At 44.0% G+C, this 13,175-nt stretch overlaps 1 protein-coding gene across 1 annotated transcript in view; it reads left to right on the top strand.

Moving 5' to 3' along the window:
- Positions 1 to 1,204: 1,204 nt before the first annotated feature.
- Scgn (secretagogin, EF-hand calcium binding protein) overlaps positions 1,205 to 13,175 on the top strand; it is a 37,996-nt gene continuing 26,025 nt past the window's right edge. The window contains exons 1-4 of the mRNA XM_055614497.1: positions 1,205 to 1,458; positions 2,519 to 2,589; positions 8,916 to 9,008; positions 11,994 to 12,083. Of these exons, the coding sequence (XP_055470472.1) occupies positions 1,377 to 1,458; positions 2,519 to 2,589; positions 8,916 to 9,008; positions 11,994 to 12,083 (336 nt within the window). The 5' untranslated portion in view covers positions 1,205 to 1,376. The remainder of the gene's footprint in view (positions 1,459 to 2,518; positions 2,590 to 8,915; positions 9,009 to 11,993; positions 12,084 to 13,175) is intronic.

Below are 13,175 nucleotides of genomic sequence, written 5' to 3'. Positions count from 1 at the left end.
AACTCTTATCCATTTTTTTTCATTTTCCCCCTTTTCTTTTCCTTCCTTCCTTATTTCCATCTTTCTTTCTTCTTTCTTTCTCTCTATCCCTTCCTTCCTCCTTCCCTCCCTCCCTTTTTTCTTTCTTTCTTTCTTTCTTTCTTTCTTTCTTTCTTTCTTTCTTTCTTTCTTTCTTTCTCTTTCTTTCTGTCTTTCTTTCTTTCCACATGGTAACCCAGGCTAGCCTAGAACTCATGGTGTTCCTCAGTCTCTTCAGTGCTGGAGTTTCAAGTGTGAGTCACCACATGTGGCCTAATTTTTGCCTAACTCCCAAACTCCTTCTACTGACACCCTAGCAAGACGTTTCAAGTCAAGAGTCACCAGTGTAGTCTCTGTACTCTCAGAAATCAGCTAGTCAAACAGTTCTGATCATTAGAAAATGTGTTCCTTTATATGGTGGCTGGCATTTCATGTTAAAGTAGCTCTAAGGAGCCAGATGCAAACATCTGAAAATTCTGACATTGATAGCATGTGTTGGGTAGACTCTTTAACATGTATTTTTGATACCGTGTGGCTAGGTTTGTCTTTGATTCAGCATTTTGCCTGTCTTTGTGTTTTTGAAACAGGATCTCTTTGTAGCTCAGGCCACCCTAGAACTCACTCTGTATCACAGCAGTCCTATCTCAGACTCCCGAGTGCAGGGACTACCAGTGTTTGCTATCCATGCCTGGCTCCTTCCGGCATTTTAATGGCGACATGTCAAGCCACAGTGACTGTCATGTTCTGCGGTAGCAAAGCTCTACACTACAGTACATTACAGTACAGCAGTGTGTGTGTCCTCTGTTGCCTTGGCTCTCAGAGGCCCCTTCTGAGTGCCTTCATCCCTCTTCTTTCCACCCCTACACCCCACAGTACTGGCCATCTCATCTAATCCATAGGGTGCTAACACTGACACTTCTTTCAACTCGTGACACCGGACAGCCTTTTCCAGAAAACCCCTTGAGACGTTTGTCTGAAAGGTGAGTCAAACTGAGGAGAATGTTTTCGTGAGTTTCACAAACAACTAAAACGGAAAAGCAGCGAGCTGTGGACAGGAGAGACAGCTCTTTTCTGCGTGATCTCCCCCCCCCCCCCCCGACCCCGTCCCCTTTGAGCTAGCAGGCGGGAGCCCCGCTGAGCTCTGCCCGACGTGCGGGGCGGGGCAGGAGGATGCCAGCGGCGGGGCGGGCTCCCCCGTTGCCTGGTAGAGCCCGCCATCCAGGCTGCGGACTGCTCAGCGACGCCCAGGAACTGGACGCACTCGAGCCTGCCTTGCCCACTGGTACCAAGCCAGAGAGGGAGGAAGCGGGCAGAGGAGTCGGGCAATACTGCTAGGGGACTTTACGGCCGTCAGCACCATGGACAACGCACGCGGACGACCCCAAGCTCGTCTGGACGCTGCTGGCTTCTGGCAGATCTGGCAGCGCTTTGACAAGGAAGGTGAGTCGCTTTGGCCACTTGAGCGCCTAGGGTAGACAGTGAATTTCAGAACTAGAATTTCTCCTAAGCGCCTTTCCCTATAGGGAAAGTGGACCACTGCTTGCCTGATTGAGTACACTCAGCGGACGCTGGTTTTACTCATCAAGAAAGCTTCTGAAAATTGTGTGGACTGAGGATTTTCCTGCTTCCCAACCCGCATGTGTGTGTGAGTGACATGCAGTTAATAGATTAGCAATATCGTCGCACACAAATTCGAGGCTTTTTGGGCTGAGACTCAGCAATCTCGGGTTCTTCTGTAAATGTGACAGGTTTTCATTAGTGACTGTCGTATTGCCCAGCCTCCACTCTCTAGAAAGGAGGATGGATTCTAACAACATTCAGATTTACCCTCCTCCTCTTCAGAACACACGTCCTGGAAGATAAAACAGATTTGCTTGCCATTTGACCTGGTCCGTTAGTAATTAAAGAGACGCAAGGAAAACACCTGAAAGGCAGGTTTCCACACAAAAGCAAGGATTCAGCCTTCACCCCTGTCAGGATATTAGCGGACAGCTATTGAAGTAACAAGTGTGAGGGATGAGATGGCTCAGCCACTAGCATCATATACTACTCCTTCAGAAGACTTGGGTTTGGTCCCAGCACCTGTGCGGGGTGACTCAAAACGCCCTGTAACTCAACTCTAGTGGATATAATGCTCACGTCCGGTCTCTAAGGGCACCTATACTGACTTGCACCCTTAACCCCTAGACACACATACACATAATTAAATACAATACAAATGTTTTAAGAAGAACTTTAAAAGGAGTGCATAGGGAACATAAAACAGACTAAGCCCAAGTCTATGGTAGCACATGTCTCTGATAGCAGAACTTGGGAGGTAGAGGCAGGAAGATCAAGAGTTCAAAGTCGTCCTCAGCTACATAGCCGAGTTTGAGGCTGGCTTGGGGTCTATGTGACAATGCTTCAAGCCCCTCTCACACCTACAATATTCTCTTAGACAAATACTGCCACATTTGTTCTTTATTAGTGACTATTATGTATGTTTATCTTCTTGCACTAGAAAAAGGTTACATAAGGGAGACAGACCTGGATGCCTTCTTTGACCATTTGCTGGCGAAATCTGGCACTGAGGTAAGTACTCACGGCACAGAGCATTCGAGTCTGTGCCTCTCAGCCAAACACAAGCATGGGTCTGGCCTTGTGTTGATTTGAAACTGTAATCCCATCTGACCTCATTTTCTCTTTGCATGTAATATCACTCCCTCTCCTAGCAACGTAAAGAGCTTTAGGCAGGTTTTATAAAAGGTACGAGCACATCAGGCATGCTGGCCACCGATTTTCATTGAAACATCTGTCATGCAGTTAGAGCGCCTAACTTCTTTTGTGGACTCAGTCAACTCTAATTTGAGTGTTTCCTTGGTTACATCTCTGCTAATGGATTTCAACAAGAGGTAGGGTAGCTCGTAGATCAAAAGCACAAAAGAGTGGAGAAGATATTACGAGTTTTATGGTTCCGTGTTCACACATGACAAACAAGCCATTTAAAAGCCATTTCCCCATGATCTGTTTGGTTAAAAGAGGTTGTGGATTTCTCATGAACCAGAACGAAACCACTATGCTCAGAGTCAGATATAAATGTAAAGCAGTTTACCCAGATCGTAAATCTGGCCTGGAGAGATGAGAATTAACTCTAGATGGTTCTTGTGCCAAAGGAGAGGGGGAAAATAACATAGAGACACCAAAGGTCAGGCTGGTGTGCGATTGACATTCAACATGGAGAGAACTCCTTTTCGAAGGTGGAGGAGGGTCTGGGGCTGCTGTGTGAATTGTCTATCTCTACAGGGAGGAACACTGATGGGTTCATAGTCCCACTTCAGAGCCAACCTAGATGAGTTCAGGGAAAGGTATTAAAGGGTGGCACAGCTGAGAAATGAAAACCAAATTATACCAAACTAAAACCACCTCTTGATCTCCCTCTATTTGCCTCTTGTATTTTGTGCCTCTTTCTGTCTCTTTGTTCTGCCCGCTTCTGTGTTCTATACCTCTCCATGCCTGTTACTGCATTCCTAGCTCTCTGACCTCTCTGTGCCTCTAGTGTGATCTTTGTGTATTTCTCATCTGTTTCTTCAGCTCGCCTCTGGAATTCTGCACTTCCACTCTGCTTTTCAAAGTTTTCTGTTTTCTCTCCTATCCCCAGGTCTGTTATTTCTCTTTTACTATCTCTTTCCTGTCTCCCTGTCTCAACTCTATTTTTGCTTTTTATTTTTTTAATCCTAAGTTTCTCTTCTCCACTCTCTGTCTGCTTTTCTCTTGCTCTCAGAGTCTTTCTTTCCTTATTCTTTTGTCTCTCTTGCTATGTGCAGCCTGTGAGGCAAAGGCTGGCAGGTAAGAGGTAAGCCATGAGCTCTTCCTGCTCTCTGTCCAGATCTTTGTGTATGCTTCTCTCCAGCCTTCATTATTGCCTTTGCACCAGCCCTGTGTCCGGCTGAAGAAGAATCCAGCAACTGAGACTTCTATTACCATTTTGTCACCCAGTTTCCCATGCCAGCAGCTTACTCTGAAGCCTCTGAGCCTTGAGAACGCAAATGCTTGGGTTATGGTTTTACATGAACCCATGATTTAGACAACACTTACCAACTGTGGATGGGGGGAGGCATTTGAAAAAAGCAAACAGAGGAAGATTAAAAAGCATTCAAAGTTCCCAAACTCTAAGACAGGATGGTCACTTCCGAAAAGAAATATCACTGAGAGTCCAGAGGAAGGATTTTGATGGCTGGGGTAGTTCAGTTGTTATAGAGCTTTGCCTAACATGTCTAAAGCCCTGGGTTTTATGTCTTGTGCTGCATAAGTCAGGCCTGGCAGCAAACGCCTGCAATCTCAACACTTGGGGAAGTAAAGACAGAGGGATCAGCAGATCAACGTCTTCTTCAGTTACATAGCAAGTTGAAGGTCAGCCTGAGATACATGAGACCCTGTCTCAAATAAGTTACACACACTCAAGGAAGTATAAAAATAAGGGGTTTATTTATTCTGAGAGAAGAATTATGAGGTTTCTAACAGTGAGCTATTTGCTCACCAATCTCACTGAGCACAAAGCCAAGGAGATGGCTGCTGCTTTAATGGCTTCATGTTGACCTGCTTTGACATCTAATTTTCCACTCACAGCCAAGTTGTTAACTTCCTATGGGAATGGCCAGGCCAGCAGGGCACGAGCACTTTGCAGTTTTTATAGAGGGGAGAGTAGTTTGCCTTCTGTGTTCATTTTCTCCATCTCAGCCATGCAGTTGGTACCCATTCAGGCTTCTGTGCAACTTATTTTGTTATTCTGTGACAAAATATATGAAAAAGCAACTTAAAGTAAGAAGGGTTTATTTTGGGTCAGTTCAAGGGTAAAGTTCATCATGGTATTGCTGGTCACTTGGCACATCCGTGGCTACAAAGCAGAGGGAAGTGAATGCTGGTACTCAGCTCACTTTCTCCCTGTGATTTAGTCTCAGACCCCAGCTCACTGGACAGTGCCATCCACATTCAAGGGTGGGGTGGGGGTGGGGTCATCTCTCCTTAGTTAAACTTTTCTAGGAATGCCCTCACAGATTTGCTCAAAGGATTGGCTTCAGATCTCATCAACCTCAGAACTAAGACTGCTTATTACACTCTCCTAGTCTACACAGGTTCCTATCATACTCTGTTCTACGCTGGGAACACCTCGCAGACTCAGCAACCTTTGTCAGGTTTCTAGGTATTCCTTAATCCAGTCATGCTGGCACCATCACCAGACAAAGAGGTGGCCTGTGGGACTGAGACCAGACAGGTTACTCAGAGTTTTGACACATGAAGGAACCAGGTTGGCAGGACATCTTGGAAACGAAGGAAACCCTCTTCACCTTCCACAGGAGAAAGAGAATGCTGTCGTTTGTCTCAGACAGCCCACTTTACAGAAGCCTCATAGTTTGAGCAAGAGATACCTCGGTGTGTAGGCAGAGTCTAATATTTATCTTAAACTCCAGACATAGAGCTGGGGCCAATGAGCCATTTAAATACCCTGGTTCTGGATTTCCACATCCACAAAGTGTGAAGAACTGTGTCGAGCCAACACAAGTAGACAGTGCATTCTAGCAGTTGAAGCACCCACCGTGCACATGTCCTTGTGATGATGTGGTATCTTCTTGGGCCTTTATTATACGGCCTGTTTGCCTGACATTCACTAGTGGGTAAAGGAAGATATATTTCTTTTTAAAATTTCTTTATCTGCATTGGGGTTCTGCTTGCATGTATGTCTATGTGAGGGTGTCAGCTCCCTAAGAACTGGAGTGACAGACAGTTTGGTCTGCCATGTGGGTGCTGGGAGTTGAACCCAGGTCCCCTGGGAGAGCAGCCTGTGCTCCCAACCACTGAGCAACCTCTCCAGCCCCATGAAGATATATTTTCTAATCACGTAAGAAATTGAGATTGAAAACAAACTATGGTGATCTCCAGCTTGTGAGAGCAAGTTTTCCAAACCGTTGACTTTGGAGAGTGTCATAAGCCATGTCCTCGTGCCACGGGTTCTGGGGGAAAAGAAAGACATCTGTGGAGAGAAGGTAGTCATCAAAGGAGCCCACAATATTTACTCAGTATGGCACAAATAGCTCAGGTACTGCTTCCTGTTTTGTCACCAGAAGCTTTAGTCTCAACTCACTAATGTCCCTTCCCTCATTTTTTCATTTGGTGTGAACTCACTTAGGAACATATTCAGTTTTTAAACAAGGCTCTTCACTATTCCCCATTTATAATCTTCAAATGAATACATTTGGTTGATGTATTTACAGAGTCAGTCTGTCTAAGTCTTCTTATTTGGATCATTTAATTATTATTTTAATCATTCTAAATATAAAATGAAAGCTGTCAGCCTGGCAGATGGCTTTGGTGTGGCTACAGCATACAAGTCCATTTGATTAATGGGTTGTCTTGATATAAATATAGTGTTTCTGCTTTGGCTTAAAATTTTAAAATAACTGATTTTATCCAATCTTATGTTTTTACTAACAAAAGTTCTCGGTTTTAATACAGTCTTTTATCTCTGTGAAGTTTATTCCAAATGAAACTTATTCCACACTTGCAGGAGGGGACTTGAGACATTGATTTCCTTGTTTTTTTCTCATGCACGCACTTCCTTCAGTTCTTATGACTGAGTCTCCTCCTTCCAAGACAACAAAGGTAACAAGTAAGAAACAAGTAACAAAGGTAAAGAGTAAGAAACCTTCTTCCTGTAATTAGTGAGACAGGAGTCCAGTGCCAGGGACTACTTTCTCGCACTGATGTCTGGGTTTTCCCTGGCATTGAGTTGATTCTATTGATCAAAGTACCAGGACTCCCAAGGACTGTATTTTAAGCTTACGGGTCTTATGAAGTTTATAGATAAGCCAGGATGTCCAAGGACTGCCTGACTTCAAAGACATCAATCAATGATGTCCAGCCAAAGTTGGAAACTTGCTTAAAACATGAGATTGCTTTTCTAGGGAATATGACTCTGGTTCTCCACTGTGAACTAGGTAGATGAGAATGTCTTCTCACAGTATCAAAAGGTTGGACACACCTGAGAATCATGTTCAACTAATTGCTGACCCTCACTTGAAAGTGCCTTGTCAGTCTGAGTCACTGTTGCCCCGCTTGTCCTATCACTCTTTCTTCCTGTTCAATGGGCACATCGAAACAACAGGCTTCCAAATCTGGTGCCTCAGACACTCTGATCCTTTCTCTTTCACTCTTCTGAATCAGCAAGACTGATCTGGAAGGCACATATACCCTGAATGAGGGAAGCAACAGGCAATGGTCATGAATTGGATTATTCCCCTTATTGAATCTCCAGATGAGGAGAAAAGGGAAGTTGGTGTCATTCTTCAACCTGGTTGTATACTCTTGGAAACATGCATCACATGAACAGTGCAGCTGAAGGGACTGGTTCCAAGACAAGAAGACACTGATAATAAACTAGTCAAGTAAAAACAGAAATCCAAACCACAGCCAACACAACACACAACATAGACACACACACATAGACACACACACACCTTCAAAGAAGAAAGTGGCAGAAGGCCAAGAAGTGAAGCCAAGGGCTGCAAGGTAAAAGGACCTTTTCTGTCTCCCATAGCTGCTGTGCAGACTCAGTGAGCTTATGGAAAGAGCTTAGCTTCATGCTCATCTCCTGTTTGATACTCTCCAAATTTGTATTTCCCTGCGCAACCCCTCTGCTCTGAACTCTGTATAGCTAGCTTCCCTCCCTGCCATCTCCATCTCCTCATCATTGTGGACACTGCCTGAAGAGAAGTTGAATGGAAGGAAAATGAAGACAAAGATGCCCTCTGGCAGCATGGGCCAGGCCTGTCTTGCTGTCGTGTTCCCGAGGCTGGCATTATGTGTGGCAGTGCATTGGGGAAGTCAGTAGAAAGCAGTGTGGCCTGGGCTTGTACTATGCCCCAGACTTGGGTTGGGCTAATGTGGTTTTGGGGATCCTGTTCTGATTGAGACAGGAGTAACGAATGCGTAGGCCTTTCCAGACTCCTTTTTTATTTGAAGATTTTTATTTCCCAGTGTGGTCTACAACCAGTCTTGAGAATTCTGAGAAAGGGCAGCATCTAGGTTAGTCCAAGGCCACCAAGCAAATGCCCTGCACATATCCAGATGAGGGAGGCTTACAGGGAGGCCTTCAGAAGCTGAGTCAACCTTACCAAGGCACAGCATGCATGGTGGATGTTCCGAGTCACTTCTTTTCAGCCCTGGTAATTTATAGCTGATGAACTTGGCACCTGCTGAGAGTGGTGGTAAGAAGGATTTAGTATAAACCCCAACACCTATGGACTCAGAAATGGGTAATGTTTGGGATCACCTCTACCTTGGGGCTCTTGCAGGCCAATTCCTTCTTCATTGCTAATCATATATGTCAAATTCCCTGCACTAACCTTGGCGTCTCTAGAGAAGATGATTGAAGAGAGGGGCATGTAGGAAATATTATTCATGGGAGGCGGCTGGGATATCTTTAGTAACACAACATCTACTTTATTTCTTTGCCTTCCTTCTAAATTATTTTTATCTTGCAATTATTTTTCCCCGACAGAGAAGCTAAGGGGCACTCAAAGCTGGACTGTTTAGTTAAAAAAAGAAAAAAAGTAAAACCTCTGAGTCCTTGGAAAGAACTCTCATACATTAGTTATAACTCAGTCTTTGCTTTCACCCAAATAGATGATGATATTGAAATGCAGTCTTTTAATGTCCACTGTAGTCTCTAAGCCTCTTTACATCTGTTTTACTTGCTGTGGATATTGATAGGTGACTGGTTGATCAGGAAATGTCTGTCACTGCTCTGTCTTCTGGAAAAGACAAAATCATTAAGTGGTTAGAGAAAACGTGGTGATCAGTCTGCATGCTGTGAATGCTTGTGGTCGCGGGGCTGTAACAGAGCTGTACATGGTTTGTTGCAGGACACTCTCGTGGAAGAGGATGTGCAGAAAGTGAAACAACAGTTAATGACTGCCCATGATGTCTCTAAAGAAGGTCGCATATCGATGAAAGAGGTAGTTCCATCACCACACACCTCATGTCCCTATACTCATGAGAAGCCATTTCTTTTAAAAGATAATGGAAGACAGACGTGGTAACTCATGTCTGGCCCCTCATTCAGGATGCTGAAGTAGGAGGATTGCTGTAACTTTAAAACCAGCCTAAGCTACTGAGTGAGTTCCAGGCCAGCTTGTCTTGTTGGTTTTGTCACTTCAAAACAACAAAACCAACAAGAACAGCAAAACACCTTGCCTCAAAACAACAAAACCACAAGAACAACAACAGAAAAGTCAGCGAATCTTGCATTCAATTGAGAATGCCTCCAACAGAATTTTTGAAAGGCTGTTGGCTTAGAAAATATTTTTGAAATAATCTTTCCTTTGTCATATGCATTTTTTTGTTTTTGTTTTTGTTTTTATTTGAGACACAGTTTCTTTGTGTAGTAGTGTTGAGTGTCCTGGACTTGCTTTGTAGGCCTGGCTGGCCTCGAACTCACAGCAATCTGCCTGCCTCTGCCTCCCTGAGTGCTGGGATAAAAGGTATGTGCCACCACACCTGGCTTGTCATCTGCTTAGTAATAAAGAATCTACCCACCTTCCATTCACTTATGAAATTGGATCTCATTTAGTCCAAGATGGCTTGGACCTCACTGCATAGCTGAGGGTGACTTTAAATTCTGGATCTTTCTTTTTCCACCTTCGAAATGCTGGGATTACAGGTGTGTGTCACCATGGGTAGCTGTGTGATTCTTTTGACATTTTAAGCAGACCAACCAACATTCATGCCAGTTCAGTTCTTAGAGTGTTCCTGATCCAACGTTTGTATACCATCCCATGCAAATCGAATCTTGACAGTCAGAAAACATTTACTGAGCATGAATTTAAACCTCTGCATCAGATCCTAGGGAAGGGTGAAAAATATATCTCCCAGAAGATCATTAAGAATAAAACGGAGGTCAAGTATGGTTCTGCACACCTTTAATGCCAGCACTAGGGAGGGAGAGGCAGGCAGATCTCTATGGTGAAGCCATTGTGGTCCAGAGAGTAAGTTCCAGGATAGCCCTACACCCGTAGGAGAAACCCTGTGTCAAAGCAAACAAACAAACAACAAAAAAAGAGGTTGGGCATGTAGCTCCTGCCTAGCAGGTATAGAACCCTGAGTTTGATTCCCAACAATGCAACGAACAAAAGCCCACCAGAAAACACCTTGGTTTACTTTAACTCCTTTTATTAAGCGCCTACTAAAGCAACTTAACCATGTAGTGCTGCCTACCAGTCTTCTGACCCTATTATTTCTCTTCCAGTTAGAATAGGATACACTGGGAGACATTCATAGTTAGGTGATTTTGTTGTTGTGTCACTTGAGAGAATATGCTTGCAAGACCTAGATGGCATAGACCAGTCGCTCACAGAGTGTGGCTATGATTAAATGAAGGGATGTAGTAATGATGAGATGGATGAGGGTGTTACTGCTATAGTACACATTACAACTTTACAGTGTGTGTGTGTGTGTGTGTGTGTGTGTGTGTCTGCTTGCCTGTTTGTGGTATATATGGTATAGGCATGTATGTGAATGTGTGTGTGTGCCCATGAGCACTCATGTGAGAGTCAGAGGAGGACTTCCTTGGATTGCTTTTCATTTTACTTCCTTCAGAAAGACAGAGCCTCACCTGAACCTGAAGCTTGCTGTCTTGGCTAGGACGACTGACCGTCAAGCCCCTGTAATCTGTACATCTCTGCCCCTCAGCGTTACAGTTACAGGCACATGGTGCTGAGGATTTGAAATGAGGTCCCCGTGCTTTGCTCTCATCAAGTGTACAGCGAGTCATTTCCCCCAGCCTCGCAATTAAAGCTACAAGGAGTATACACTGAAATGATGAAGAGCCTATTGGATGGTTACCAATTACCATCAAGACTTTTGAACTGTAAATGATTGAATGAGCTATACTGCCATGTGGCTGACAGCACAATGAGTTTGTCACATGAGTAACTGGTACATTCTGGACCCACTCTGTGACATTGCACAAGATCCAGAGGAAATTACTTTTACTTGTGGGGACAATTGGGAAAGAAGACAATAGATGCTTTAACTGGCCCAACCAGAGTTGCCTGTGTGCCGAGACAGGGCTGCGCTCACTAGGGAAGAAGACGTTACTCTTGTTCACAGACCATGTGAAGTAAGCCAACCAAATCGGTGCTTTCTGTAGGAAGGCAGCTAGCTGAATCAACACAGTTGCATATTGTAGGAGAAGATAGACACTGATATGTTAAAGGGTATAACCACAGCCAGCACTTTGGGATCTCGGCAGAGCAGTCACTCCTACTTCTGCATCTGGCACTCAAGAACTCTGCCATCTATAGCACCCAGCCAGGAAAACGAGGAGGTTCAGTGTGGGCTTGAGAGTGCGGGTTGGTGACAGACTCTACCACTTAAAGTAATTGGAAGAAAAAATACTAAAAATGGTGTGTCCGTGTTCAGGTGTGTGTGTGTGTGTGTGTGTGTTAGAGCTGCTTGTCAAGGTAATTTAAATTAAACCAGGTGGGGTGGCTAACTGTCATAATTCCAGCACTTGAGACTCTGAGGCAGAAGACCTATCATAAAAGTGCAATGCTGTTCCTGGCCATCAATTAAGACTCTGTCTCAAAAAGCAGCAAAACAAAACAAAACAAACCAGAAATGATGACCGATTCAGCATGTATGAACCTTAGAGCAATACTTACTTTCTAATATAAATAGATTATCAATTTAGAGGTAGAGATCCTTAGAGAAGCATGTAGAACACATTAAAGGATAAACAAATTCATCATCACCGTTACTGCTATTGTTATTTTCTGTCACGAGCTCTCCATAGTTTCATAGCTAATAGGAATACGGTACTTTTTGAAAGCAGCAATAATTAATGAATGATGGTCCAGGGCTTAGAGCTGTAAGTACTGCATGCTTTGCTCTTAAATGAACAATAGTAAGAGTCCATAACTATTCCTCTCTGTTTCCTGTAGCTTGCCAGTTTGTTTTTATCTGAGGATGAAAATTTCCTCCTGTTCTTTCGCCTGGAAACTCCCTTGGATAACAGTGTGGAGTTCATGCAGGTGAGTTCCTGTCTCCATGGAGAAAGAGGGAGCAACTGCCATCCATTCCTCTGTCTGGCCGCTAAGGGAGAGGTATACCTGGAGGATAAGGACAAGCAAATAAGGCTCCAAGAGAGCTTATTTATCTCTCCTATTACTGGTCTGGACTGCTTCTGAGCTGGAAGTTTCTTTAGCTGGGGCCAGAGGAAGGCCTACACCAGTGTCAGGCAGGTAGGTGGAAAGGATGAAATAGAAGAGTTAGGAAGCTGCAGTAGGGATCTGTAGAGGCTGGAGAAGCCTTCTAAAGACACAGCACAGTCAAAACACAATTTGCTTGAGTGTTGATCCAGTCAGTGGACCTTGTACTGCCTAAAAGTTAAGGACATTATAGATGGTTTCTCTGGCCTCACTGCCCCTTAGATGCCTACTTCCTCAGCCTCTGGAGAGTGACTGTTACATTGGTGAAGAACCTCAGGGAAGTACAGCTCAGAGTTTGTCCGAGGCCACAGCTGTAGAGCCATGACAGCTTCATAGTTGGTTCATTCCTGAAATATTACCATGGTTTAGCATCCTTTGAACAATTGTTTATCCTGCTGTTAAACTGTACAAGCATGTGCGTAATGAACTCATAGAATTGATCTGAACGGACCACAACTATATCCCTATAATCCAAGACACGAGACAGAAAATAACTGTACTTTTTCAAAAGCAGTAAGATTGGTAATGAGAGTACATAAAAACGTAGAGTGAAGTGAGCAAGTCTTCAGATTACCACTGAGGTTCATAGTCCTGTGCTGTGGGAGAATGTCACGGAAAGAAACTGCAAAAATTCAATCTGGACTAGGCTTAACCTTTAAAGAGTTTTTTCCTTTTGACTGAATGGTTGGGCTTCTTATGAACATTGCTTCATGTCATAGGCCCGTCAATAGAAACATCAGAGAAAAATCCCAGTCCTGAAAAACACTATGCATCACTAAAAAAGCAAATCTCTACAGAATAATGATAGAGGAGACTCAGTTTAATGTTGGGGATCTTCCTCAAGTGGTCTCTACCTCATCTATCCATCTCTATCTATCTATCTATCTATCTATCTATCTATCTATCTATCTATCT

This window comes from Psammomys obesus, unplaced genomic scaffold, assembly GCF_907164565.1.
Source record: "Psammomys obesus unplaced genomic scaffold, mPsaObe1.curated_primary_1811, whole genome shotgun sequence".
Taxonomy (NCBI): domain Eukaryota; kingdom Metazoa; phylum Chordata; class Mammalia; order Rodentia; family Muridae; genus Psammomys; species Psammomys obesus.
This window is presented reverse-complemented; position numbering and strand designations above follow the sequence as displayed.